The sequence below is a fragment of the Abrus precatorius genome, unplaced genomic scaffold (genome assembly GCF_003935025.1).
Source record: "Abrus precatorius isolate BTA unplaced genomic scaffold, Abrus_2018 Scaffold11, whole genome shotgun sequence".
NCBI lineage: Eukaryota > Viridiplantae > Streptophyta > Magnoliopsida > Fabales > Fabaceae > Abrus > Abrus precatorius.
The window spans coordinates 11,961,026-11,988,526 of NW_020874303.1; the positions used below are offsets into that span (position 1 = coordinate 11,961,026).

General features: G+C 33.6%; 1 protein-coding gene and 1 non-coding gene across 4 annotated transcripts; both read left to right on the forward strand.

Moving 5' to 3' along the window:
- Positions 1–16,957: 16,957 nt before the first annotated feature.
- LOC113856693 lies at positions 16,958–17,064 on the forward strand. The gene has a single exon (XR_003502923.1). It is a non-coding gene; the product is annotated as a small nucleolar RNA R71 (small nucleolar RNA).
- Positions 17,065–20,849: 3,785 nt separating this feature from the next.
- On the forward strand, positions 20,850–26,443 carry LOC113854949. Of its 3 annotated transcripts, XM_027486305.1 has the most exons (6): positions 20,943–21,606; positions 21,939–22,400; positions 22,696–23,073; positions 23,157–23,224; positions 23,343–23,443; positions 25,480–25,977. In XM_027486305.1, exons 1-5 carry the CDS (start codon positions 21,055–21,057, stop codon positions 23,407–23,409), a joined length of 1,527 nt encoding a protein of 508 aa, XP_027342106.1. In that variant the 5' UTR covers positions 20,943–21,054; the 3' UTR covers positions 23,410–23,443; positions 25,480–25,977. The 3 variants fall into 3 exon arrangements, with proteins under 3 accessions (XP_027342105.1, XP_027342104.1, XP_027342106.1); XM_027486304.1 differs by lacking the exon at positions 23,343–23,443 and having other exon boundaries at positions 20,850–21,606; positions 25,480–26,443; XM_027486303.1 differs by lacking the exon at positions 23,343–23,443 and having other exon boundaries at positions 20,850–21,612; positions 25,480–26,079.
- The last annotated feature ends 1,058 nt before the right edge of the window (positions 26,444–27,501 follow it).

The following is a 27,501-nucleotide window of genomic DNA, read 5'->3' on the forward strand; positions in this document are numbered from 1 at the left end:
TTTTCATTGAATAGAGAGACATATTTATATGATGATCAATGGCTTAACTCTCTTGTCTTTTTACATTCAAGTGTCAAACATAAGGTCTCAAATATAGTCAAAAGCAAAGCCCTCCACAGTATCTAGTTTACATAGAATATCCCCAGTATGGTGAATCTCTTAGATGAAAATGGTTTCAAATTGGCAATTTGGCACATGTGATTAGTGACAATAGCAATTGGTCTCAATAGGCTGTAAAATTGTCTATGTAAATTCTTCATGTGTTAAAACAATTTTATGTAAATCGTCAATCTATAAAAGGAAAATCTGCATTCATGAGACTAGAGATGATACATAGGTCCACAATTTGAATTAGGCAACGCTTGGTTTAAGATTTTTGGAACTTCTCTATGAAAGAAGAAACTTGTTCAAATAGAATTCTAAATAATCTCGAAAACTTTAGTAGTTTTTTCTTAAAAAACGAAGCTTCAAATTACCAACTTTAGATAATATTTTAAACTTTTCTTTCTCTTTTTTAATCTTACAAATATTTTTTTTCATCTACATTGCATGGATACGGGTACATACGGTACCGGTACTGGATACAAGTATGAGAGTATGCTAATTTTTCAAAAAATAAAGTATAAGTACATCTATATATAACAAAAAAATAAATAAAATTTAACATGAAATTAATTAAATAACATAAAATTGTCTAATAATAAATTAAAAATGATATAACATAAATTGAATCACATTGTTCAACAAATAAGATTTCAACAAAAATACAAATTTATAAATTGTTTTACAATCAACAACAAAAAGGCTAAGCATTCACACTCTAATAGTGTTAATCTCATAATTCCCTTCTCCTTCATCAGTAAAAAGCATTGTCTCCAAATCTGGTTCATCAAGAGAAAGAGTAGCAACTTCCAGAAAATCAGCCCCTGCAAATGGATCCCACTCATCACCACAGTGTCCCATATTTTAGTCTCACCATAATAATAATTCTTACTCTTTCTTGAGAGCAATTGAAGATTTGTATTTAGGGTTGAGCCTATTTCTTTTCATAGAATGAATGAAAGAATAAGTGCTCCAATTTCGCTCACAACAAGAAGAGGATGGTTGCGAAAGGATCTTTAAGGCAATGGTTTGAAGTTTAGGAACACTACTAGAAAGCGCTATTTACAGGCGACCATTACAGACACATTTTTATCTATCTGTAATACAGACGAATTTACAAATGATTTTTTAGTTTTTTTTTTATTTTTTTCTAAATTTTTTGAAAAATCTGTCTATATTACAGACGGATAATGACCGTCTGTAGTTGGCCTGCCATTTGGTGCGAAGTATTATAGACAGGAATTACAGACGAATTTTTCCATCTGTAATTTGAAAATGGGAGAGAAATTTGGAGCAGGAGTTACAGACGGATTTTCATCTGTAAATATTGCCGTTTTGACCGACTTTTCAGCTGGCAATCTATAGACAGATTTTTTTTGTCTATAACTGTATTTGATGAATTTGTAGACGGATAAATTCATCTGTAATTAAACTTTTAAAACACACTGTTTTATTAAACCATTTACAAACAAATTTTTTCGTCTGTAATGTGCGAAACACATAAATCCGCGCCTCCTCCTCCTTCCTCATTTTGCATAATTTCCTCTCTCTCTCTCGCCTCTCTCTCTCTAGATGCTTCAGTTTTTTTGCCTTTGCGAGTGATTGAAGCATCCATTTGAAAGATAATTTACTTCATTGTGTTCTTGGTACGAAACTTAACTTTTAATCGGTTTAGTTTTTTTATTTTTTGATGTATTTTAGAGACTTAAAATTTCTAATATAGAATTGTAGGATTGGAGATTGTATGACTGGGGGAAGGGCGTAGAGGTCCTTCTCCGATCCTGATTATTGTGTACTGTGGGATTGTTTGTGTTTGCGAAGTTTGTAGAATATGCATGTTATGGAGTTATAAGGGAATATGCTCTAGAATGGTTTAGGATTGTAATGTGTATGTTTTTGATGCATTGATTAATAGATTGTTACATAATATATAGATTATGTGTAAAGGAAATTTAGATTTTTATATTAAGTACGTGTAAACAAATGTAAGGAAATATTCATATATTAAGAGATATTCTGCCAAAATTTACATTAAAAATTTGTTGTATTAAGTGTAAACAAATGTTAGCAAATATTCATATATCAGGGGAGATTCTGCCGAAATTTATATTAGAAATTTGTTGTATTAAGTGTAAACAAATATAAGGAAATATTCATATATTAGGGGAGATTCTGCCAAAATTTTTAGAAATTTGTTGTTCAATCTATAATTGATATTTGAGATGGTGATTTAATTAAAATTGCAGGAAAAGTCACTGAAGAGACCACCTACACATGAAGAGGTGTTCAAGGAGACACATACTCGCAAGGGAGACAAAACCTTGTGGGTTGATACACGATCTCAGGCCACATATGTAAGTTATCCTTATTGACACTATATGTTATTATTAATGATTTATTAAATAATTTTTGAGACTAATATATAATTATCTGAATTGAACTATAGGATGACTATGTTCAAAGGCTTGAGGAGGCATCTTCTCAGGATCCAGAGTCAGTTGATGAGGATACTATATGGTCAGAGACGGTGGGTGACCTTTCTAAAGGTCACATTTATGGCATGGGGAGCCGCTTTGCAGACTCTATGTCCCTGCATCTGTCACCAGAGATGCCTCTTCTCTTGTACCTGAGGAAGTGGACGACATGGTCCGCATTCAGGTCCATGCCCTAAATAAAGAATTGCAGAAGAAAAATGAGGAGATGTGGAAGACCAAGGAAAGTGCATAGAAGAAGAAGTGGGCGAAGAAAATAGAGAAGAAGTTGGCATTGAGGATGTAGAGGGAGGTCCAGTAACAGATGCAACAGCAACATATGCAGATGCATGTATACTTTGAGGTCATGAGAGCAAGCACCTCTACACCTCTACACCTCTTCCTCCTCCTCCACCAGCTCCAACACCACCAATCTTCAACTTCATACGTCATTCCTTCTCTGACTCCTCCTCTACTAATGACGATACTTTTTCGAAAGATGATCACACCGATTATTAGTGATATGCAATGTTATTTTATTTTTGATATTTTTTTAGATGTTTACTTCTTCATTTGAAATGACATTTTAATTTTACATTCTATAAATAATTTCTTATTTAAATATATAATTTTGTAGTTTTTATTATGTTTATAAATTGTGATAATTAGGAACAGGGAGGAATAATTATATTTATAAAAAAATGAAACAATTTTTTTGAAATTTCATAAATGAATTACAGATAGATTTAAAGATTTGTCTGTAATTATTTACTGACGCACATATTACAGACAGACTATAACCATCTATAAATTCGTCTGTAATACTAAAATTCGTCTGTAAAAATAAAAAAATCTGTCTATATTTGCAGGTTTTCTAGTAGTGGAAGTGCAGCACCATATATAACTCACCATTCTTTTGGCTTCAAGTTCCACCTATCTTGTAAATAATCAAATTGGCCAATCTCTTCTCCACCACTTGAGAATTTAACAAATTCCTACGTTAGCTCTAATCTTTCCTTTGGATACAAAAAGTAGCTTCTCAAACATTTGTTTCTCCCTATACAAATCTCATTGCCCCTATGTGGAGATACTTGATTTGGTGCTTCGTCAAGCCATTGCCTATTAATCTATTAATAACTTACAGTTAGTTCACTATAACCCAACAAGTAAAATAAATTGAAACTTGCAAATTAATTAACTTTACCTAGGATTTAGTAAATGAGCCAAGATATGAAGTTGTGTGTTACTTTTAGTCCACCTATCAATCAAAATGCTATACATCACTTTATAAAAGGATGAATCTTCATTTAACTCCTTGCCCTCATGTTGATATATTGCATATTTCACTAGGTTGATCATGGAATCCCATTTTTCATAAACCAAATGAAGAGTTAGTTCATCGATATCACAAGAATGGAGCATCTCGTATATAGGATTCGTGAAGCTCAAGATATAATCAATTTTATCCCAAAAACTGTCATTTAGAATTGTTTCTTTCACAAAGGTGGCTCTTGGGACATCATCTTCTTTATAATGAGACCATTGCTCATTAATCACCATAGATTGAAGACCAAGCTTAAGGGTTCTCAACCTTTTAAGCATGATAATGGAGAACAAATACCTTTGAGTGCAAGATTTAGTGTGTGCACAACACAAGGTGTCCAAAAAATGTGAGGATGCACAGATTCCACAATAAATCCAGCAGCTTTGCAAACTAGTGCATTATTTGTGATTATTTAGACAACATTTTGTGCTCTAACTTCATCAATGGTAGATAGAATGAGGTTTGCTATATAGTTCTTGTCCTTGTATTCACCGGATCTATCAATAGCTTTCAAAAACATAAGGCTGAAATCACATGCTGCCATGAAGTTAATTAGTGGTGTTCTCTATGCATCAGTCCAATCATTACTAACTATGCTCACACATTTTTCTGGCCAAGTGTCTTTGATAGGTTGGAGTAACTTTACTATGTTGGCCTTTTCCTTTTGCAAGAGTGAAGTTCTTATAGCATTGTAACCCAGTTGAAGAAAACCTGAGATTTGAGTGTTAGCAGCAAATGTATAGGAACTAACAAAATATGGATTATGAGCAATATTGAATGGCAAACTGGCTAAATAAAACATTTTATCAATTTCACAAGTCAAGTGATCTCTAGCCTCATTAGTAAATGCCTTTTTCAATGTTCCTTCTCTTCTTCTCTTGCTCCCATCCACAAGTGAATTCAAACTTGTTGTTACGGTAGGTAAAGGCACTTACACAGGTTTAGCTTTCTCAATAGTCATTCTCTCAACTTGTTTCATTTTTTCAATACATTCATTTGACACTTCTAAACAAATTGCTACACCATATTCATTTAACTATATAGTAAGAACTATTGTAAATTGCATTGCAATAATTGCATCTCTATATAACATTCCCTCCTCCATCTTTCTTACTTTATACAATTGTCACATAAGCCCAAAGAGGACAATGACTCTCAACACTTCCATAAAAAATTTACTAATATTGGATATAAAAGGATTGAAAGATGCATTTGTAGACCCACTACTAGAATAGTGTGAAGAAGACATTTTGACAAATCAACCTAATAATTCAATCACATAATAAGCATCCAACCTAAACAAGAAAATAGAGAAAAGAAAACGAAGCATAACAGAGCATAACAAAGTTGGTGTTGTTAATTCTTTATAGAAAGCACAACTCTTCCAACAACAACAATTGAATTTAATAGAATGAAATCAAGAGGCATAAGCATTAAGTAGTACATAATTGACTTTATTTCTTTACTATCACAATCCCTGATAATACTTAAAAAAAATTATATTAAAAAATTCACCTATTAGAAATGGTAAATTCAAAATTATTAACATTGTAAGGAAGAAGGAATCAAAGAAAAACAAATCAAAAGTTGCAAAAATAATTAAAAGCATATATTTTAGTAATTTGTAATCGATTTTATCTGGGAAACAATGGTTTGTACAATTAAAGTAAAAAAAAAAAACTTAGTAAATTGCAACATCCCTCAGATACCAACATAGATAAATGATTGCTTAATCCGTATCATTCTTTTAATTAGGTTATTCATAAGTTCTTTCATATAACGCATTACTTGTCAAAAACAACAATGAACATTCAATAATTCAAAGTGTCTTTGTAACACCCCGAGTTTTGTAATTTATTGATTATTGATATAAATACATGAATTATTGTTTGGATGTGTATATATAAGTGTGTATGGTGTTGGAATGCATGATTTTATTTTGTGTGAGGATGTGGATGTGTGTATAGTACGAATATAAGCATATGTGAGCATGTAAGTATGCGATGAATTGTAATAGGAATATTGATTTTTGAACTGGGTAGGAATTGATTGAGAAGTAGGCTTAGTGTCTGCTGCAAGGGTGTTCTCGCTGTAGTGAGAAAGCCCTGGGTGAAGCACTTAAAACTGTTATGTTCTCACTGTAGCGAAAAGGCAATAGAAGAGGGTACATTTCTAGGTGCAGTCTCACTATAGCGAGAGGGTCTCGCTGTAACAAGACAGTTTCCTTTGAGATTTACGCTGTAGCGAGAAGGAGTGTCACCGTAGCAGGGAAACCTAGTTGTAGCGAGAGTGTCGCGACTAGAGGGATATTTGAAGGGTTTAGGGTTCAGGAAATGCATTCCCACTCTTCTCTCTTCATTTTCCTCTCGATTCTATCAACTTAAAATCCATTCTTACCGATTAAATTGCCTCCAGGGCCGTTTGGGAGTAAAATTGAAGGTTGAAAACGAGTTTGGGGCATTTGGAGGTAAGTTTTGATGGTTATGGTTTCAATTTTTCATTCCTCTTCTTGATCTCTTAGGTTCTCATGAGTTTTCCAAGTGTTTTAGGGATGAAATTCGTGTGGGGACCGTTTTCTACCATTATATTGTGTCAAATCTTCGATTTGAGGTAAGGGAAAACTCTACCCTATCTCATTGAGCTTGTATTTGTTTATTTGACTATATATTCCAATGTGGTTAGGATGAAATGTAGTGATATGTGTGTGTGTGTGTGTGTATTGATGTACATTTCGTGTTGAACATGATTTGTGAGGAAATATGATAGAAATTGTGTGGTTGGCTATAATGTGGTTGGTGTTGAATAGTGTGTGTGGGGAATGATTGAATGTGGGCATACGTGCCGTGTGTGAAAGTGAATAGTTTGAATGGTTGAAAATGTGTGTGAATGGCATGCTAGATACGATTGTGATTGTGTTTGAATATGAGGAAAGCCAGTTCAGCGATGCACTAGGGGTGTGGAAGATAGGACGGTAAAAATACCTTGGGGAAGAGAGGATGGTGGTGACACCAATAGTGAGCGTGGGTGCACCATAGGCCACACGCTCTCCTCTTGACTCGACCTCTGATTAACACTTTTGCTAAGGGCTCGTGACCGCACACTTTGTATCCATGAAGCAAGGGTTATCCAGTGACCATCCATGATGGAAAACTGAGTAAGTCCCTGAGGTGAGGGCATCGGAAAAATTGTGTTCACAGTGCCTCGATGAGCGTGGCTAACTTGCAGTGAGCGCATATGTATGTATAGATTGTTTGATGGTGCATTGAGCGCACCTGTGTGTGAATGAGAATGAGGTAATGGAACTAATGCTTTATACTTGTTGATGCATGATTTAAAACATGTTTGTTTATGTGTGGAATGAGCAAGGTGAGACTCTATGCTTATTTATGTGTGTGATAGTATAGTGTACTCACCCTTACATTTATTTTTCAGGTGACTAAGACAATTAGCATTGAGCTCAGTGAAGGGACAAATGAAACTGCTATAGAACTTAGGAATTTATTTTAAAATTTTGATGCATTTAAATTAGTCCAATAGCATTAATTTGATATGAATTGTAATCCATCATTATTTCGAAAGATTTTACTGAACTTATGCACTGGGAAATTATTTGAATGAAATTTTTATTATTCCCAATTTTACAAAATTTATTTATTGAAAAATTAAATGAAGGTGTAACAGTCTTCAACGAGCACAAAAATTAACACGGATGAAAGCAACAACACACAATCAAAGCAAATCTTCATGCATCAGCATGACAAAGATAAACAAAAAGCTAAAACTAACTAACTAATTAATATCCTTGAAATTAAGTAATAGAAAACAAAAAATGGAGAAGTTAAAAGAGAGGGAAAGAATATGTGTTTTGGAAAAAGAAAGTGGACATGAGTTTCTGTTACCTTTCTGTCTTTCTCTCTTGCTAGCTAGTTTGTAACTCCTTCCTCCATTCTTCAGCAGTAGTTCTTGAGCTTGAGTGGGATCGAGACCTGTAACTTCCTCAATTTGATATTGTTCCGGGATTAGTCACTAATTTCCAGAAATAGTGAGAAAGAGCGGTGCAATGTGAGGGAGATGAGACCAAGAAAGGAACGTAGACGTGAATAGAAAACGCGGGCTACTATGTTAGGGCACAATAGAGTTAGGAAAGGAAATCCGGAAAAGAAAAATTGACCAAAACGATGTTGTTTAACTGGATATGCGTATTTGAAATGTATCCACAACGTACCTAATATGTATTGGTACCAGATACGTACCTGATACCAGTACGCTCGATTTTTTGGCGTACCTATGCTTCAAAGTTTCTCATAACGTATTGATTAAAAGTAATTTTGTTAACATTGAATTTTATAAATTTAATTGTAGTAATATAGTATGTTTATGTTGATCATTTTAGTAGAATGGAAAAAATGAATTTCTTATTCTATTCTTGAAATGTATTACAATGCATTATTTATGGAACAACTTTCACTACAACTAACATAGTATAACAAACCCACTAATTTTGCAATAATTTATGGTAATAGACTGCCTTAAGTTGGGTCATGGATGTCCAAAAGACCTACCCTGGGAATAAAGGCATGAAAAGAAGTGAAATGAAAAGGCATCCTAGCAACTTGTTTGGAATTAACGACTATTTTTGTATTATTAATCATTCATATGAGGATTCTTTGCTGAAAAATAAGATATTCATTTGTACGTTTATCATAAAAAAGGATTCTACTTATATATATATATTCAATTACATATTCCAAAGATACTCTACATATTCGAAGACTTGTAACTTGTGATTATAATAAGAAAAAAAATTACACTTAGATCCATTTGTCAAAGAATAAACTAAATAAAACACATAAATAATGAATAAAAAAAGGAGATATAGGATAAATAATTAGAGTTAATCAGGCCCTTTAGGGATACAGGGACTTGAACCCTTATTGTAACACCTTGATTTTACTTTCCAAAATAATGAATTTCACAAAAATAGGGAGAATAAACTTTTTCATTCAAATAAAATTCTCATTAAAATGTTTCAAATTTAAGAAAAGGGGTTACAAAATTCATATTAAATCACAGCTACAAGATTAATTAAAATACATTAATTTCAAAATGATATCCTAAGTCCTATAGTAGTTTCATTCACCCCTTCACTGAGACCGATGCTGATCGTCTTAATTATCTAAAAAATGAATGTAAGGGTGAGTACTCTACACTACTTATTGCACAAACAAACACAAAGTCTCACCTTGCATATATTTTACATCACTTCTAAAACAATTCATATGAATATATTCACAGGTAGCATTACCACTCAATTCATTTTTAATTCAACTCTGATGCACTCTCGGCACCAAACAACTTATACACACGCAATCATTAAAAAATAATCCTGTGCACTCACTGCACACCAGTCACGCTCACTGTTGCACTGTAATCACAAATTTTCACTATGGATAGTCACCGGTTACCCCCGCCTCACGGATACCACGTGGGCAGTCATGGGTCGCTCAGCAAAGGTAGTGAGGGAGTGACTTATCAGTCTTTAATAGTTGTGGCGTCCTTCCTTCTAGCATGAGGCCTTTTCCTAGTGTGTCATATCTAGGAGAAACAAAACCGTGAGGGTTAACCCCCAAAGCAGACAATATCATGCTAACCGGTGGACTGGATGTATGTTATCAATTGGTATCAGAGCCTGGGTCGGAGCCGGTGGACCTTATCGGCGTATCTGTGGCGACTTAAGTGCCTTATCAGTGCGTCCGTGGCGGACTCTCTTGAAGAGGGAGGGGATGATGAGTCCCACATCGGTTGGAGGGAGTGACTTATCAGTCTTTAATAGTTGTGGCGTCCTTCCTTCTAGCATGAGGCCTTTTCCTAGTGTGTCATATCTAGGAGAAACAAAATCGTGAGGGTTAACCCCCAAAGCGGACAATATCATGCCAACCGGTGGACTGGGTGTATGTTATCAATTGGTCTAGTCAGGAAGAAAGTGTGTGGCCCGTGGTGCACCCACACTCACTGTTGGTGTCACCATCACTCTCTCTTCCCCAAGGTATTTCTACCGTCCCTATCTTCAACACCCCCAGTGTATCGTTGAACCATTCACAGCACAATATAACGGTGTTAACACGCCCTATCCACACACATTTTAGCATTTAGTCACAATACACAGCACAAAACCCACAATAATTTATTTTACACCGCACAAGTGTCTACGTGCATTTACAAATAATTAATTTCAACCACACACACAATATTCACTATTTCACAAGGCTCTCGGCCTACGCTCATTCACATTGCACTACATACACATTGCCCTTATTTACTCATAATATTTTCAACATAGTTCACATTTATATTCCTCATTCATCAAGTATTAGCATACTCACACCACACAATCACCCATCACGAGTTTCCACATGCTATCACACCTCACAACACACAGCAAATTCCATCAAATACATATTTCCTACCCTCTATCTTAACCACATTGCAATATTTATCAAAATACACAACAATCAAACCCAAAGATATAGGGTAGAGTCCCCCTTTACCTTGGATTGAAGACCCACACTCGAATTCAACCACAGAAGTGCTCCCCACACGGATTTCATTCTAAATACATGGAAAATTCCATGAGAACCCAGGGAAATCACAAAAACAGAGAAAGGGGATGAAAAACGAAAACCCTAACCATTAAAACTCACCTCCAAGCATTCCCAACATGAATCCAACCTTCAATCAAGCTCCCGAACGATTTTGGAGGCAATTTAATCGGTGGGATAGGGTTTTGGGTCGAGAGAATCGAAGAAATTTTGAAGGGAATGTGAGAAATAACCTTTCTCGCACCCTAACCCCTTTTTAAGTTGACGACTTTTCCTTTTACTATAAATTTCATTGTTGTCCTTACAAATCAACACAAGATTTTTCAGTGTACTTTGTCCTTACTCACACACTTCCTAAGAACTTTCCAGGAGGTCACATATCCCATAATTGCTCCAAGTTAAGCACGCTTAACTTTTGAGTTAGTAAGTGATAGGCCATGATCAGACTATCGTAGTCGATCAAAATATGAGAAATTAAAATGTAGTACTAGGTTAAGTCAACCTAGGTTGTGCTCCTAGAAGTCATTGATCGATTGACTCAATATGAAACACACGGTGTGCATTATATTCAGAAAACAGGGGGGTGGGTTTGACTATGGTTATAAAATCCTTAATCATTCAAAGTAGAAATCTGAAATTAGGAAAAAGAATTAACAAATTCGATTAATCCTTAGTTCATCCACAGTTGGTTCAATCATTAGTTAATCAAGAATTAAATTCTAATTCCCTCACAAATTTGAATTAATTAGAACAAACATCAATTAACTCTTGATTTCATATGCCAGATTAAGCAAATTACATGAACTATAATATCTAATTCTTCGAATTAAGCAAACCTAGAATCTAATTCAGAATTAAGCAAACTGAATCATGAATTGAATTAAGCAAACAATCCTTATTCAAATCCAAACTCAGATTTCAAGAAATTAGGGAAAGTAAAATTTGTGCAAGAGGAAATTTGAAATAACAATTTATCCCAAACTTCAAGAACCAGTGTGAACTATACTAGGAATCAACCAAGACTTTGCTACTTCAGGTCTTTTAGCCTTCCATGAAGGTGGAATTTAAAATTACAAAGCAATCAATAGTCAAAAATTAAAAAAACAAAGAAAGAAGATGAGTTTCTAGTCCTTGGGAGCCACCCTAGAACTCTTTCTCTAGTCCCCTAAAAGTCTAAAAAAAGAAAAATAAGAAAAAGATCCCAGAAGTTCTGAGTTTCTAGCTATTTATAAAAATCTGTGCTTTTGGTGTTGTTACTATCAATGCAGAAAGTAACCACGCACACTTTGCGTTGTTACTATCAGAACAAATAGTTTTTATGTGCATGGAATTTCTTCAATAAAGCCTCTATAACACTCACTTTCAGTTTCGAGAGTCACTATGTGCAACTACATTCTTCAAAATAGGCTTTGGAGTGTTTCCTTTTTGCACCAAAAGTGATCACTTTTTGATAACAATTCATCATCAACTTTAAATGCTCATAACATCCAAGCTTAAAATCCAGAATTTACAAATGATATATCAAATTAAAGCTTTATGAATCAACTATCTATTGAAATAGAAATCTCCTCAAAAGTTTGACCTTAGGAACAAATATTACAAAATTAATAAACAAAGGTTAGAATAGTCAAAGTAATGAAATTAGGCTAATGCAGGTTGAATTAAAATGGCCAAAATTAATCACTCAAGCATAATTAAAAGCCTATTAACTTAAAGAAAAAGGTCAAAACATTGGCTCAAAATATTGCTCATCAAGCCATTGAAAAGTAAATGCATTTTGTTAGTATAGGTAATACTAATCAATTCCTTTAAGCTATCCTAAATTGTATAGTCCTATACCTACATAGTCTCTAGATCCCTCTCATTTTGATGTATGTATGATTCATTCATGTGTTCCTTACCGCTAGAAGCCTGCCAAGAGCTATTTCTTGTCTGTGCCACATTGCACCGGCGATCACTTCTTGCCCTCATCAACGCCTAGATGTCACACGACCACCAGCTTGTGCTTTGTTCGTCCTCGAACCACACTGTACTGGGAGAAGCCTTGCTTTGATAACACCCTAGGTTTTATATCCAAAATATGTATAATATTCTATATTCATATATTCATATAAAAAAAATGATTTGTCCATTAAACTGATAAGGTAAAAGTAAGAGAACTTTTAAAACTTTTTTAGAATATGAACCTTTCACAAACTCTATTAATAAAATAAATTAATACAAGGTAAAATGAAGAGATACATATTAATCATGTCTATCGATAATTTTAAAACAACTACTAAGTATCCTTTCTATTTACATATCGTAATAATTTGCAAAATGTTGTTTAGAAGCAGTAGGATTTAAAATAAATAAATACATAACCAAACTGAAGTAAATCCTACAAGCAGTTACTGTCCAAACATCAAAATCAAATTGGGAATACAGTGCTAGTCATCTTCACTATCCCAGCCCTCTATTTTAGCTATATTTGTGCTACAACCTCTACACTAGTGAAGCTCCTAAAGGTCTACATAGTAGGTCTCCCAAACGATCGTGATCATAATAAATATACATATTATTTACAATCCTTGGAGGCTGAACAGTGCCTCAGTAAATATAAAAACATAGGACATGGTGAATTCTACTATTTCTAGAAAAATCAAAAGGTACATCATAAGTCAAAATTATTTCTAAAGTACATAATTCATTATCTTCAAAATCAACATTTAAATTAAGATGTACAAACTCATGATATTCCCTAAAAACATAGTTCAGTCTATTACGTACAGTATACTATCTAAGACTAATTCTTCTTTGGAGACTCGCCATCCTTATTTCCTGAAATAGTTAGTAAGGATGAGCATCTACTTTACCATTTAATATAACTCAATTTCAATTATTAGTATCATAACACAATTGTAATCATGAAAATACAAATAACTTTATAATTTCAATCATAATTTAACATATCAACAATTCTCATAATATATGCTGACTTGCATCATTCCATAGTCGAGTTACATGTTTAAGTGGTTAGACATGTAGCAATCAAAAAACACTAGCTATGTTGTGTCTGGATCTAGATACCGGGATGGTTTGCCTCTAAATCGAAAAACTTTAGGTTCCTTCTAGATTACTAAATGTAGGGAGTTTTGGCATATAAGACTTGGGTGAGCTATAAGTAAGTCATGTTATTTGGGTAATATATTGTTAAGCTAAGATGTGAAGGATTACTGAAAGAGTTGCGTTTGTCATTCATATTACTCATGAATATTAATATGATGTTGTGCTGAATGGATTAGATTGCGTGAAATGCTTGATTTTTGATATATTGCTATATGTTGAACTTATGTGCAATGCTGTGTGGCGAGTGTGATGATTTATGTGTGTCGTGCTTAGTAGATTATTTGTATAGATGAATGATTAATTCTATGATAGAGCCAGGTGTGAGTGTTCTAAATTGGACCAGTGTCAAACCTTCCTCCACCTTACATGAATTGGATGGCTAACGCTGGCCATTGTAACAATCATAAGGAAAAGCTTAGACATTGCTCTGAGTGCTATTGTTAATCCAATACATATATATTAGATAATATTTTCAGTATTATATTTACATATACCTTTCTTATATCAAATAAGAGATTTAGTGGGGCGGGAGACACTCACCCCTACTATTATTTTCAGGAAGATGAATAAGAAGAGATAAAGATGGTTGGTCTGTTCTAGGATCACAGTCCAGTAGTATTAGAAGGAAGACTGCTCTATAGGAATTAGAATAGTTTGAGAAATTGTAATATTTTATCCTAATTACATTTCGTGTTGACCAAGTTATGTAAATATTTCTTTAATGTCAGATTTTAGAATTTATAATACTTTGATGAATTTTGTTGTAATGAATAATTTGGAGATGTTCTTAATGGTATTCTAAACTTATATGTATGTAATGTGAACCAAATAATTTGCTAGAAGTAAATTAAGTTTTATTTATTACTTTAAGGTCTCAAAATTATTCCTTTAGAAGTTTTAAATATTGTGAAATTTTATATAATTTTTATAAGAGGAATGCAAGTTTTGCTTTTATTCGATTCTTACATCTAGGAAATAAAACATAATTATTCTATTTTCCCCTTTGCTATAAAATTTTATTTATTTACTTTATACGAAAACGATGATGTTACAATTGTCACTTTGTGTGCCTAGAGTGATAACTTTCAGAATTCATCTTTTGATTCTCCACTCTTCAAGTCCAATTTTTCCACTTTCTTCAATTTTCTTCCTTTAAATCTCTCCCTCACGACTTATAGTTCAGATTTTTCTACAAAAATTCATTCTAACCAAAAAATTATATAAAAAATTGTATAAAATCTAAAATAATTAAACTACTCAAAGAACATTGAACATTTAAGAATTTTAATGTGATTTTGAGCTTTATTAATCAACTTTACTAATGAACTACTAAAAATTGAGCTAAAATACTAGTAAAATGTGGATTTATCATCTTGTTCTATCGAGAAGTGGATAAGGTTGTCCCAACAACCCTCTCCTTATAGCAAGAAATCATTGTTGTAGCTAGAATGACAGATAACAGAAGGCAACTATTGTCTAATTTTTTTCGCTGTAACGAGAGCTACTTGCTCTAGCAAGAAAGTCACGAGTGTAGGGACCATTTAATGGACTTCACGTTTAAAACTTTCATTTTTCTCACTAAACATCTTCCCCTCTCATTTTCTCTTTGTTCTCTCACCCTTTCTTCTCAAGCTAAACTCCCCTGAAGTTTAAACCTCTTCCAAATCCAAGCGTGAATGTTATTCCGTTCTAATTCATGTAAGTTCCGGAGCTTAGTTCTCCAACTTCTTTCCTTATTCTTTGTTTCCTCTCTCTCAAAGAGTTTTTACCTTGTAGTACTAAGTAGATCCGAGGTGATCGGGCCATATTCTTCCATCTAAACATTGTGTTCCTCTTTTGAGACTCGATAGTAGAATAGTCTATAACATATATATTAGGTAAGGGGAGCTTACCGTAGATGACCTTTATTATTCACTCGGATGTTATGATATTGTATATAAATCTTGTTTTAGCTGAGAATAGGTTGATATATGAACAAACCTTAGGATAGAACACAAAGTATGTGTGATGAGTTCATTTGTTATTCTGTGAATGGTATAAAATTGTTTTTGTTAACTTGCATAATTCTATAGCCGAGTTACATATTTAGGTGGTTAGACATGTGACCATAGGAAAACACAGAGTTATGTTTTGTCTGGATCCAGATACTTGGATGAGTCACCTCCAAACCAAAATTTTTTTAGGTTTCTTTTGGATTATTTGAGCTATGAAACCAATTAGAACTAAACTATTGCATTAGGCACAATTGTTGCATTACTTTGCTGAGTATTTTTACGTATTAATATGTATATTTATATTACATTGTATTAATATTAACCATTGCATTCTATCTGTGTTGATGTGTGTGTTGTGATGATCGTACGGTGGTATGTAAGCAGGCGTGACAGGTGGTGCGTTCACTTCCCATGCTAGAAAGTCTGTCTGAGGAGTGATTCGAGTATGACATTTTTGGGATTTGTAACTTTACTTTTTGTTAGTCTAAGTCTTAGTTGTGGGTCTAAATTATTTAGTTACAAATTTAGTCATGGAATGTAATTTTGATTATAATTTATATTTTGAGCTCCATATCAAGCAACTCTTATGTAAATATTGTTAAAGAACAATTATAAATGTATATATTCAAAATTTTATGATGATGCTCTTAAGGCCCTTTTTTATTATTGAAATGTTGAGTTTTTATTTTTCATTGATCATCTTGAATTAAGTCTCGATTCTTTTTAAAATGTGAAAATTTTATACAAGTTTTAACTAGATAGTATGTCACAAATCCTTTCCAAAAATGGATTGACATACTCAGAAAAAGAAAATATTTTATGCATAGTTAAAATGTCTATGCATAGGAATTACTCATTTATTTTATATGACTAAATGGTATAATTGTGTTTTGTGTTTTTTACAATAGGAGAATTTTCTATACCTTCTACGTCAAATATGGCTACAAAGGTCATAATTTAAATTATCTCTTCACATTTTTTATCATATTAAGATTTTCAACTGATTTTAATTTTCTAACTTTTCTAATTTTATTATGACACTTGTAATTACTTTATTTGATTTGAAGGAAATAGAATTATTTTCTTATTTTAATTATGACAATTTTATAATATTTTGTCTGATTCTGCAGCTAATTCTGTGCAAGAAAGGTTTCTATAACTTTGGCTTCATATCCATTACTTCTCCTTGCATTTCTTGAGTTGGAATTTTGGTACATACATGAAGCCATCATCTAAGTGATTCTTTGAGTTTCTTCTACGGATTTCATGCTTAAAGAATCTCCTGCAGTTGCATCCACCATAGTTTTAGACACTACATTCATTCCATTGTAGAAGGTCTCCAATTGCATCCACTTTGGAATGCAATGATATGAACATCTTCTTAGCAACTCTTTATATCTTTCCCAAGCTTCATATAGTGATTCTCCTTCTTGCTGCACAAAGGATGTGATTTCCCCTCTCAGTTTGGCAGCTTTTGATGGAGGAAAATGTTTGGTTAAAAATTTGTTCACAAGCTCTGTCCATGTGGTGATTCTCCCTTGAGGCTGTGCTTGTAACCAACATTTGGCCTTGTCTCTCAAAGGAAATGGAAATAGCCTCAGTCTTATAGCATCTTCACTTACTCCATTCATCCTTATAGTGTCACATAACTGCAGAAAATTAGAAATATGTAAGTTAGAATCATCATAAATTTCACCAAAAAATTGATCTTGTTTTACCAAATGAAGCAAGGCTGGTTTGATTTCAAAGTGATTAGCTTGAATGGTCGGTCTAACTATTGAAGAGTTATAGCCCTGCATATTTGGAATTGCATAATCTCCTAGTGTCCTCATTCTATGTTGTTCTGCCATTTCAATTTCTGGAGTTGGCTATCCTAAAGGTGAATGTGTTTTGTTTGAACTAGGAGTAATTTGAATCTCTGGAGAATATATAACCTATAAATCACTATCACCTCCTAAAGAATTTTCTGCTTTAGCCTCCTTCCTTAATCTTCTTAGTGTTATATCTATGTCAGGATCAAAGACAAGAGTAGACTTATTTTTGTTTTTGCTACGCATGTACAAGTTAGAATACAGATATAGTAGAAAGAAAACAACAAACTGCACTAATTCATGGTATACAAATGCAAATTAACTACTTGATATGATATAAAATCTATCAGGAATCAAAACTATACAAACAAATAATTAGCTATCAATTGATTACAAACAAAAAAATTTTAAATGTAATCTAACATTGCAGAAAATTTAAAGAAAACAAATGCTCAATATAGTTATTTTCTTGTTACTAATGATATTGAAAACAAATATTCCCTAGTAACGGTGCCAAAAACTTGTCACTCTCTTAGCAGAAGTAATTTTGACTAGCAAGTATACTAGTGTTATTGTAGCAAGTAATAAAATGTTAGAAATGTGTTTGAGTCCCAAATATCGTTCTCAGGGAATAAAATTTTCAATGAATATGAAATTATGTATTTGACAGATGTAGAAAACATAGTTAGGGACTTGTTTCACCAAAACTTCAATGTTGATTCAATAAAGTTTTGAACTTTCAAGTATTTAGATGGAATGACAATCAGTTTCACATTTTATTATTCAAAGGTTAATTCCTTAACTCAATGAATCTAACATTTAACTAAATCACTCTAATTCCTTAGATCTGGTTCAATCAAATGTTGCATTAAGCATTAGAAACCAGAAGATTGCAAGATCAAGATATCTTATCCCTAAGAAATCAATAACCTTGGTGATTGATTCAGGTCTGAGAAACAAATTCAACTTCCATTGATAAGAGTTCTTCTATAATTAGTTAATCAAATTTTCATTCAATCACTATGTGAATAGCAAAATCAATTACTCAATCCAATCCAATACTCAAAGTTCAGATTCAAAATCAATTCAACACTTCTATTTCAGATTCACAATCCCTAACTACAAAGAGTTTAAGCAACCATTACAAAATGAGAAAAAAAAGAAAGAGAAGAAGAAGATGAATGAAGAAGCATCTTCAAGCCAATCTTCAATCTGATTCCTCAAGATTTGAAGCTTGGTTTTCGTCCCTAATCTCTCTCTCAGACTTTCTCAACACGAGAAAACAAGTGGAAAGTGAAAATGAACAAAAGATTCTAAGACATCTGAGCTAATTCATATTTATAGAATTCCTGCTTTTCTGGCGTGATCACTATTTTTCATAAAAGTAGTCACGCAGAGGCCTTTCTGATGTTCTTCATAACTGGAATGATCACTTTTCTTCACAAAAGTAGCCATACTGAGGTCGAGATTTGTGCATGTTCACTTTCGTTGACAAAAGGAGACACACGCAACTTTGCAGTGATGGAAGGTTCTTTGAAACGATCACTTTTGTGAACAAAAGTGATGACGCACAACTTGCTTTCCTAGAGGCTTCTATGGAACGATTACTTTTGCCAGGAAAAGTGATCACGCGCGTTTTGTTATATTGGAGCTCTTCTCTGGAACGATCACTTTTGCCAGGAAAAGTGATCACGCGTGTTTTGCTATGATTGAAGCTTCTCTGAAATGATTACTTTTGCCAGGAAAAGTGATCACGTGCAGTTTTTCCTTCACTTTTAAACTTTGGAACGATCACTTTTGCTAGCGATAGTGATCACGCCGAGCTCTTTCTTCATTAAACCTTGTTCTTTGATTCTATTTTTGCTACTTTCCTTCTATCTTTCAATCTCATGAACTCAGCTCATAATTTCTTACAAAAATATGATTGAATAATTAATTTCTACACAAAAAATTCATAAATTCTAAAACAACTATGTGTTTAGAGAAAATTTTAATCATTCTATTATTTTTATGAATTTTTTTGCTTTTTCCAACATGTTTTCTTTATTAGAGGTATTAAAACTAAGGTAAAATACTAATAAAATATAAATTTATCACTAGATTTAAATGGTAAAAAGTTATCCTATTTATATAAAGAAAAGTATCAACTTCAGTTCTAAAATAAGTAACTAATAATAGTAAAATTTTATTAAAAAGAAAAATATTTAGTGTACTTTATATTATATAATAAATATATACTTTTTCATAAAAATTTTCTATATAGATATTTAAATTCAGGTTTACAAAACCTAAAGACACATATTTAAATGAGTGAAAGACAAAAATTTACATTGAATGAGGTAACTCAAACTTATAAATAGGTAAAAACAATGGAATATGCTATTTCCATGACACAACTTAGTTTAATGATACTGGAAAGCACGAGAAAGTTGAAGTTCTGGATTTGAAATGGGTTGTTTTTATTTTATCTTCTCCTTCTCACTTAATTCCTTCTTTTTGGTATAAAAAATATTGATGCATTCGAAAATTGTGAATTTGATTTTAGGAGGCTCATAATATATGTGATTTGAGAAGAATAATCAAAAAAGAAAAGTGAAAGAAAAAAGAGTAGAAAAATAAAAAAAATTGAAAAAAATAAAAATATTTGTGTTCGTAATTAGAAAGTTATTTTAATTACAAAGAAAAAAATAATCTTTTAAACAAAGAATAAAAAGGGAAAATAAGTTTTTCTCTTAACTTTTTATTTTCTTCGCCATCGTAAATAGAGGAGATTTAATGTGGGATTCCATTATACTTTCTTTCTCATTCGTATGAGGTATTTTAAATAATAGAAAATGTGTAAAAAATTGTGTTTTTCTTAGAATTTTTATTAAAACAAATAAATCATAAATATTCCATTAAATTTTCTTATGTTTAATAAATAATTTTAATAATAAAATAAGATATAATTATTTAAATAAGATATGCGCTCAAATTTCACAAACTTAACAAAGTTATAATCTAATTTATTGTATTTTATTTAAAAACTGGTATTTTTATTTTATTTTATCTTACACATGCTATTATTTAACTTCAACATTCTTTCTTAAAAAAAAAAACTAAATAGAATACATAAATAAATTAAAAATATATTAAAATTTTGTCAAATAGTTGAACCAATTTTAAGTAATCTATTTCATGGACTATACATAGCCATGACCTGCAAATGCTCCGTTGGTCTCATTTGTTTACGTGGTTTTCTTATCGCGGGGTAGACTTAAGGTAAATATTATTTCACATCGTGACGAGACGAGAGATACGAATAACAGTACAAGTAAAAGAGATAAAAGAAGAAAGTAAAATACATAATAATTTTTCTAAGAGGGTGAATCCGTATCAAAATGGCCCTGGCGAACCACCCAAAGATTAGTATTTAATTAAAAAAAAAATGATATGCTTCTGCAGTGACAGAAAATAAGAAAGAGAAGGGTGTGGCCTACCCAAATGACGGGTTATGAAATAAAATGGAGAGGAGAGGAGAGGAGAGGAGAGGAGAGAGAGTCTAAACCTAAAACCCTTCCTTTCTTTCACTTCCCGCCCTCATGAGGGAAAGCAAACAGAAACACAAACAGAGACAGAAACACATTTGCTCGGTGTGTCAGTGAAATGCATAAACTTGTACGCCCTTCTTCTTCACTCCCTTTCCTCTCTGTGGCTACCCCTTTTCTCTCGTTAGCCAAAGTTGGAGCAATGGCAGCTTCTGGGTCTTCCCTTGTTCCCTCTCTCTCCGATAAGAACCGTTTTGTTCTCAAATCCACTTTCTCTTCTCGCTATTTGGCCAACACCAACACCAACACCAAAACCAACACCAACACCAAAGCCAACACGTGCTGTTTCTGTAACAGGAATAGGACGCAACCCCTTCTCCTTAAGAACTCTCCAAAGGCCTCTCTGCATTCGGCTTCAGACGCCTCGTTCCTCACCAGCCCTAATCCTAACCCTTTCGAGGGCTCAGCGAATGATGATTTTGCAGAGAGCAACGACGCAAAGGAGAAGAAGGTCTTCAGCTTCAGGCTAAATAGGAGGCAAAAGGCTTCTTCCTCTCCCGTTCCCTCAAATCCTGATTTGTTGGCCATTCCCGGTGTGGGCCCCAGAAATTTCCGAAAGCTCGTTCAGAATGGTATTGCTGGCGTTGCCCAACTCAAGCAACTCTATAAGGTTAAGGTCTCTCTCTCTCTCTCTCTCTCTCTCTCTCTCTCTCTCTCTCTTCCTCTTAGGTTTTCTCTCTCTCTCCCTCTTAGGTTTTCTCTCAATATAGCTTTGCTGAGTATGTTACAGCTCAATTTATAGGAATATATGTGAATTACTAATGCCGCTGCCTGTACCTGTTTGTCGATGCACTCTTGTTCCGTTGTAAAAATTAATTAACTGCCACTAGTTCATCTTTCATTCAAGTTGATTTCCTATGAAGAAAAGAACAAAAAATAATGTTATTCGGTTATACTGAACTTTTGGCAATTTTGTTTGTTCTGTTGGGTCATCTGCTGCAGTTCTTTGGCAAATCTAGCGACAAGATGGTTGAGTATCTGCAGAGTTCGGTTGGGATAATCCACAAGAACCATGCTGAAAGTATAACTACTTTTATTAAAAATAGTGTGGATGAGGAATTGGAAGATAATTCCTCCTCTGTGCAGCGGCAGCAGAAGAAACGGCTAACGTTCTGTGTTGAGGGTAATATCAGTGTTGGCAAGACTACCTTCCTTCAGAGAATAGCCAACGAAACGATAGAATTGCGTGATCTTGTCGAGGTGGTTCCTGAACCCATTAGCAAGTGGCAGGATGTTGGACCCGACCACTTCAATATTTTGGATGCTTTTTATGCTGAACCGCAAAGGTACGCCTACACCTTTCAGAACTATGTATTTGTTACAAGGGTGATGCAGGAAAGAGAGTCATCTGGTGGAATCAAGCCTCTTCGTTTGATGGAGAGGAGTGTATTCAGTGACAGGATGGTGAGTATTTATGCCTTTGGTCTTCTATAATGCCTCTTTGTTTGACTGTCTTGCGGTCTTATTCTTTTCCTTTGGTTTTTGAGCAAGGGCATTAGTGTGCTCTTTTCTTCTCACATCAATATGACCTTTAGAATGTCAGTTACAAAATTATAGCAATTGATGGATTTTAAACTGTGTACTTCTTTCATTTTTCTGTTTGGTATGATACTATGATTTGAGTGAGAGAAAGGGAATCCTGTTTTGGCCCTTTTGAGTTTAAAAGGCTTACTTTTTTTCATCTTGTTGCTCAATGAAGGTTTTTGTACGCGCTGTTCATGAAGCTAACTGGATGAATGAGATGGAGATCAGTATTTATGACTCGTGGTTTGATCCTGTTGTGTCCTCCTTGCCTGGACTTATTCCTGATGGTTTCATCTATCTTAGGGCAAGTCCTGATACTTGCCACAAGAGAATGATGTTAAGGAAGAGAGCAGAAGAAGGTGGTGTCACCCTGGACTATCTCCGTGACCTCCATGAAAAGCATGAAAGCTGGTTATTTCCCTTCCAAAGTGGTAATCGTGGAGTATTATCAGTCAATAAGCTGCCTCATCATATTGACAACTCTTTACACCCTGATATAAGAGACCGTGTATTTTATCTGGAGGGTAATCACATGCACTCAAGCATTCAGAAGGTACCATATATGGAAATTCCATGTCTGAATTTATGATTTGCTGTGGTAGGCTGTCTTAATCATTTTACTTACATTACAAGCAGGTTCCTGCATTGGTTCTGGACTGTGAACCCAATATTGATTTCAGCAAAGATATTGAAGCAAAGAGGCAGTAAGATAACTATCTCTTACTCAGATATTTGGTTAAATTTCCATAACATGGACTAAACTTTTGTTCCATTAGATGCTTCTTTGTTTGTGTTGAAATATTATGACTCTTATTGCCGTAGGAGTCTTATTATGGTAGCGTTGTTGTGCTGGGCTTTTAGCAGTTGTATGTTTGGTTGTGGGACTTAAATCCTTCATCTCAAGTATGGGATTCTGATATCAGGTTTGTATGGCATTGACTTTTCCATCACAACGGCCAACTTTATGGTTTGGTTCTCCTAAAGTATCAGTTGTTATTAGAGCCTTCCACCATGTATCAGTTGCTAACAAGTGGCAGGGGTGGTGATGCTGGCATTGCAGTCTTTGCCTAGAACTAGATTAATGCACAGCTAGCCTGTGCGTGTGATGGGGCTGCAAAGTGAGGTGGAATGTTAGGGTATGTTTGGGAGGAGGTTTTTCAAGGGGAAGGAAGGGAAGGACATATTTTTTAATTTTAAATTAAAAGAATTATATATTATTTATAATAACAACTACATTAGTAATAGATTACGTTTTTGTTAATATATTAATTTATATCTTTTATTTTTAAAAAATATTAATTTTAAATATATTCATTTAAAATATAAATTTTGCCCTCCCCGCCAAAACCCTCCTTCCCAAACAACCCCTTAGGTTCCAATTATAAGTTATGAAATTGGAGTCCCATATTGGAAATATGAGATTTCATTCTGAGGTTGTGCTCTGCCACCACAATGGCCAGGTTTTGTGGTGTGTTTCTCCCAAGGTTTGTGTCATCATACTTAACTAGTAATTGATTTGGATTGTTAGTGTATATAGGAGTATTATGTTAGTGATTAGGTAGTTTTAAAGGTTAAATTAATACCACACTAAGATAGTTTTGTCAAACCATATGAAACTTTTGGTTTTTCTTGCTTTGTTCTTTCTTAATTTATCTAAACCCTAAAGTCTCAATTTGATGGTTATTCTCATTTTCACCGACAGAAAGTTCTGTTTAATGTGTATTGTTAAACTTGGTGACTAGGAGTTACTTCCACTTCTGTTGAATTGGAGACATGAAAGGGAAAAGTTAAGGTTAATGTGTCAGAATACAATGTAATAAAGGACTGGTTTTGTTTAACATGCTTAATGTGCACTAAATTGGTACACAACTTTTCTGGTCAGTTTCACATGAAATTTATGCATTAGTCATGTAATTGGTTGATATAGCACCCAAAGAAAAAGCATTAAGTAATTTTTCTTAAGCTGGGAGCCTGATCATGGCTACAATTTAAACTTACACTTCGGCAGGCATTGGTTTAGGAGATTGTGTTTGATGCAAAGCATATATTTGTCTTGTTTTGTGTGTATTGTTAAAACTGTTTCTTGATATTATACGCTGGGAGTAATATGCTAATGGATGACATGTTTGTCCTGCAACTTAGGACAAGGATTATATATTCTGTCTTGTCTGAATGGATGTTTTCCATCTTGCTAAAATCATTTTATTATTTAATTAAAGGCAAATCTGTAGGACCATTTGGTACTCTACTGGTCTCACTTTTTGAGCCTTTTTTCTAATTTTAGGCTTAGGCATAATCTGCAAACCTCCAATCCTGAAGGCTGTAATATACAAGTGATTGTCCAACATAGTTATCTTGAGAAATATATGTGGCATTTGTGAAGTATATTAGGTGTGCATAGGATGAATGGACTCTTTGTACTAGTATGATGCTGATTAGTGTCATAGTTATCACACGAGTGTTATTTTGTAACATGAAATCTAATGTCATTATTTCAAATTATAGAGGTACGCATTACTTTTATAGTGAACCATTACACTACAGGAGTGCATGAATTCTATCCAAACAAACAAATTTCCATTAATATAAATTATGTTATCAATTATTTCAAATCCCACAAGAAAGCTTCTAAAACATAGGTCTTGAAACAATGAATATTGATTATTTTTTTGTTTTCTTAAATTTGCACTTTGCTGAGTTATTGCATTCCTCACTAACAAATCCTTGAGTTATCACTGGTTCTTTATACTGGATTTAGTGAGTGCAATGTTACATTTTCTGCAATTGAGATATCCAGAATTAGATATGTAGGTATCCAAGATCTCTGTTTCTTAATCAGGAAAATTTATTAGAATTACATTGGTGAGAAACTTATTTACAAGAATATACTCTATTAAAATGTTAATCCATTGATCCCTTAATGCATTGTAGTTTTCTTATTTTTATGCCTGTGGTGCAGATATGCACGCCAAGTTGCAGAGTTCTTTGAATTTGTCAAGAAGAAGAAAGACGATCCATCCAAGGAAGCTGTTGAAGGTGAGAAGAATAGCCAAGCCCAACCACAGGTGCTGCTACCTCATGAAGGAGGCCTGTGGCTACCAGATGGAAAGCCTTTTCCCCAAGCTAGCCTCAAACCTTTGGACTTCAGACGAGCAATGTCATTCATGTCTGGCTAGTGGCTGATAAACCCTGTGATTCTGATCAATATATACTACTAATGTCCCCATGTTGACTTCATGTTTTTCATGCATGTAAAGATTTTAACTCCCGACCCTGACTGATGTAAAGATAGTGGTGGTATTTATGGTTGTCAAATACTATGCTAATACTCTGTTTGCTTAGCTGTAGATTGTTTTTCTTTCTTTGATTAGAAAGATGGTCTTTTATAATGTATCATTCTCTTTGAGCGCATTATTTTGCTCACTCCTTGTGTTTATTATATTATGAATCTGTTCTCCCAAATCTAGTTCTTTCAAGAAGTTTATTAAAAGTGTGGTGGCTTTTAAGGAAAGTATAGGAATATACAGGACTTGTTGAAGCGGTTGGGTTTTGGGATCATTAGTTTATTTCGTTGCAACAGAGTTTTGGTTATTGTTTTGGAATTTTGCTGGTAGAATTGAAAGAAAAGGAGTCCTAATATAACGGAGGGTGAAATATTTCCCACTCCCATCAGATTACCTTTTATTATTGTTTTCAAAGTTGGATTGGTGAGCTGGTGAAGAAGATATTACTCTATGAATTACAAGTTTGATTGTGACTGGGTTGTAGTCAAATTAGTAAAAACTAGATGTATATTTTTAACTATGCTAGTTAAATAAGATTCATATTTAAGATAAAATCTGATTCAAATATGATCCGATTTGATTCTCCTCCCTATTTTGTAATTATATTAAGTTTGTAATAAAGGCAGAAAGAATTTTTAGCCAGCATTGTCTATATATTTCTCATACATTTCTAGTCAATCAATGAAGAATATTATTCTCCTCTTAAACTTATATGGCAGTAGAGCTTCGGCTTTGATCTCCCTTTTATTCACCGTGGTGAAAATTCTGAAGGCTAGAGAAAACTGCTCAATAGAGAAAGATGAGGATCAAAACACCTGCATCCCTCTTTTCATGAATTTTGGAAGCGTCAAAGTTGAATAACCAGCATCTGTGATTGATACTTTGTCCTCAGGTTCGGATGCATCAATGGAGCCAAAGCCATATTTATTTCTCCCAATAGCTAAGGATGTCTATGAAGCAATCTGCAACTGCTATTCTGACTTGGAGAACTCTCATCCCAGATCTTTATTCTAAAAAGTCGACTTTGGTAGTCCAAACAAGACCATGATGTCACAATCTAATACAATATTATGGCGGTCTTTGACAGGAATTGGACTAGTGTTGAGGACAATTGGAAAAATTTCAATGATGCAGCCAGATTTAAGAAAAGAGAGAAAAATGATAAGTTTAAATGTTCCTAGCAAGTCTCAACCAAGAATTAGATGAGGTTCGTGGTAGAATCCTAGGCAGAAAGTCCAAAATGAGTGAAGTATTTTCTGAAGTTAGGAGGAAAGAATCAAAGAGGAAGATTATGATGAGAAGCTCTAACAATCTAAAAATGCAAGAAGTTAAAAGTTCTGTCCTTGCTGCTAAAGGACACGAACCAGAAGGAGAGAAAAAGAAGCAGCCTTGGTTTGTCACGTTTATAAATAATCATACTAGACTAACATGGATTTACTTGATGAAAACAAATTCTGAAGTTGAGAACATATTCAATCTTTTTCTCCACATGATACAAACTCATTTTCAGGCAAAATAAGAAAGTCAGAGAATTTAAAGTAATAATAGCAGAGAGTAATTTAATAAACGCAAATAGATTTTTCATTCAAAATAACATAATTCATCAAAGCTTTTGTACAAATACTCCACAACATATAGAAGTAGTTGAAAGAAAAAAATAAGCGTATGCTTGAAGTTGCTCAAGCCTTCTTTCAAAA

What these genes read in the sequence shown, in the direction of transcription:
- LOC113854949 (XM_027486303.1), top strand. Translation starts at nt 21,055, where the DNA reads ATGCATAAACTTGTACGCCCTTCTTCTTCACTCCCTTTCCTCTCTGTG. An exon ending in GTGTATTCAGTGACAGGATG is followed by an intron (nt 22,401 to 22,695) that starts GTGAGTATTTAT and finishes TGCTCAATGAAG; the next exon opens with GTTTTTGTACGCGCTGTTCA. An exon ending in TGCACTCAAGCATTCAGAAG is followed by an intron (nt 23,074 to 23,156) that starts GTACCATATATG and finishes CATTACAAGCAG; the next exon opens with GTTCCTGCATTGGTTCTGGA.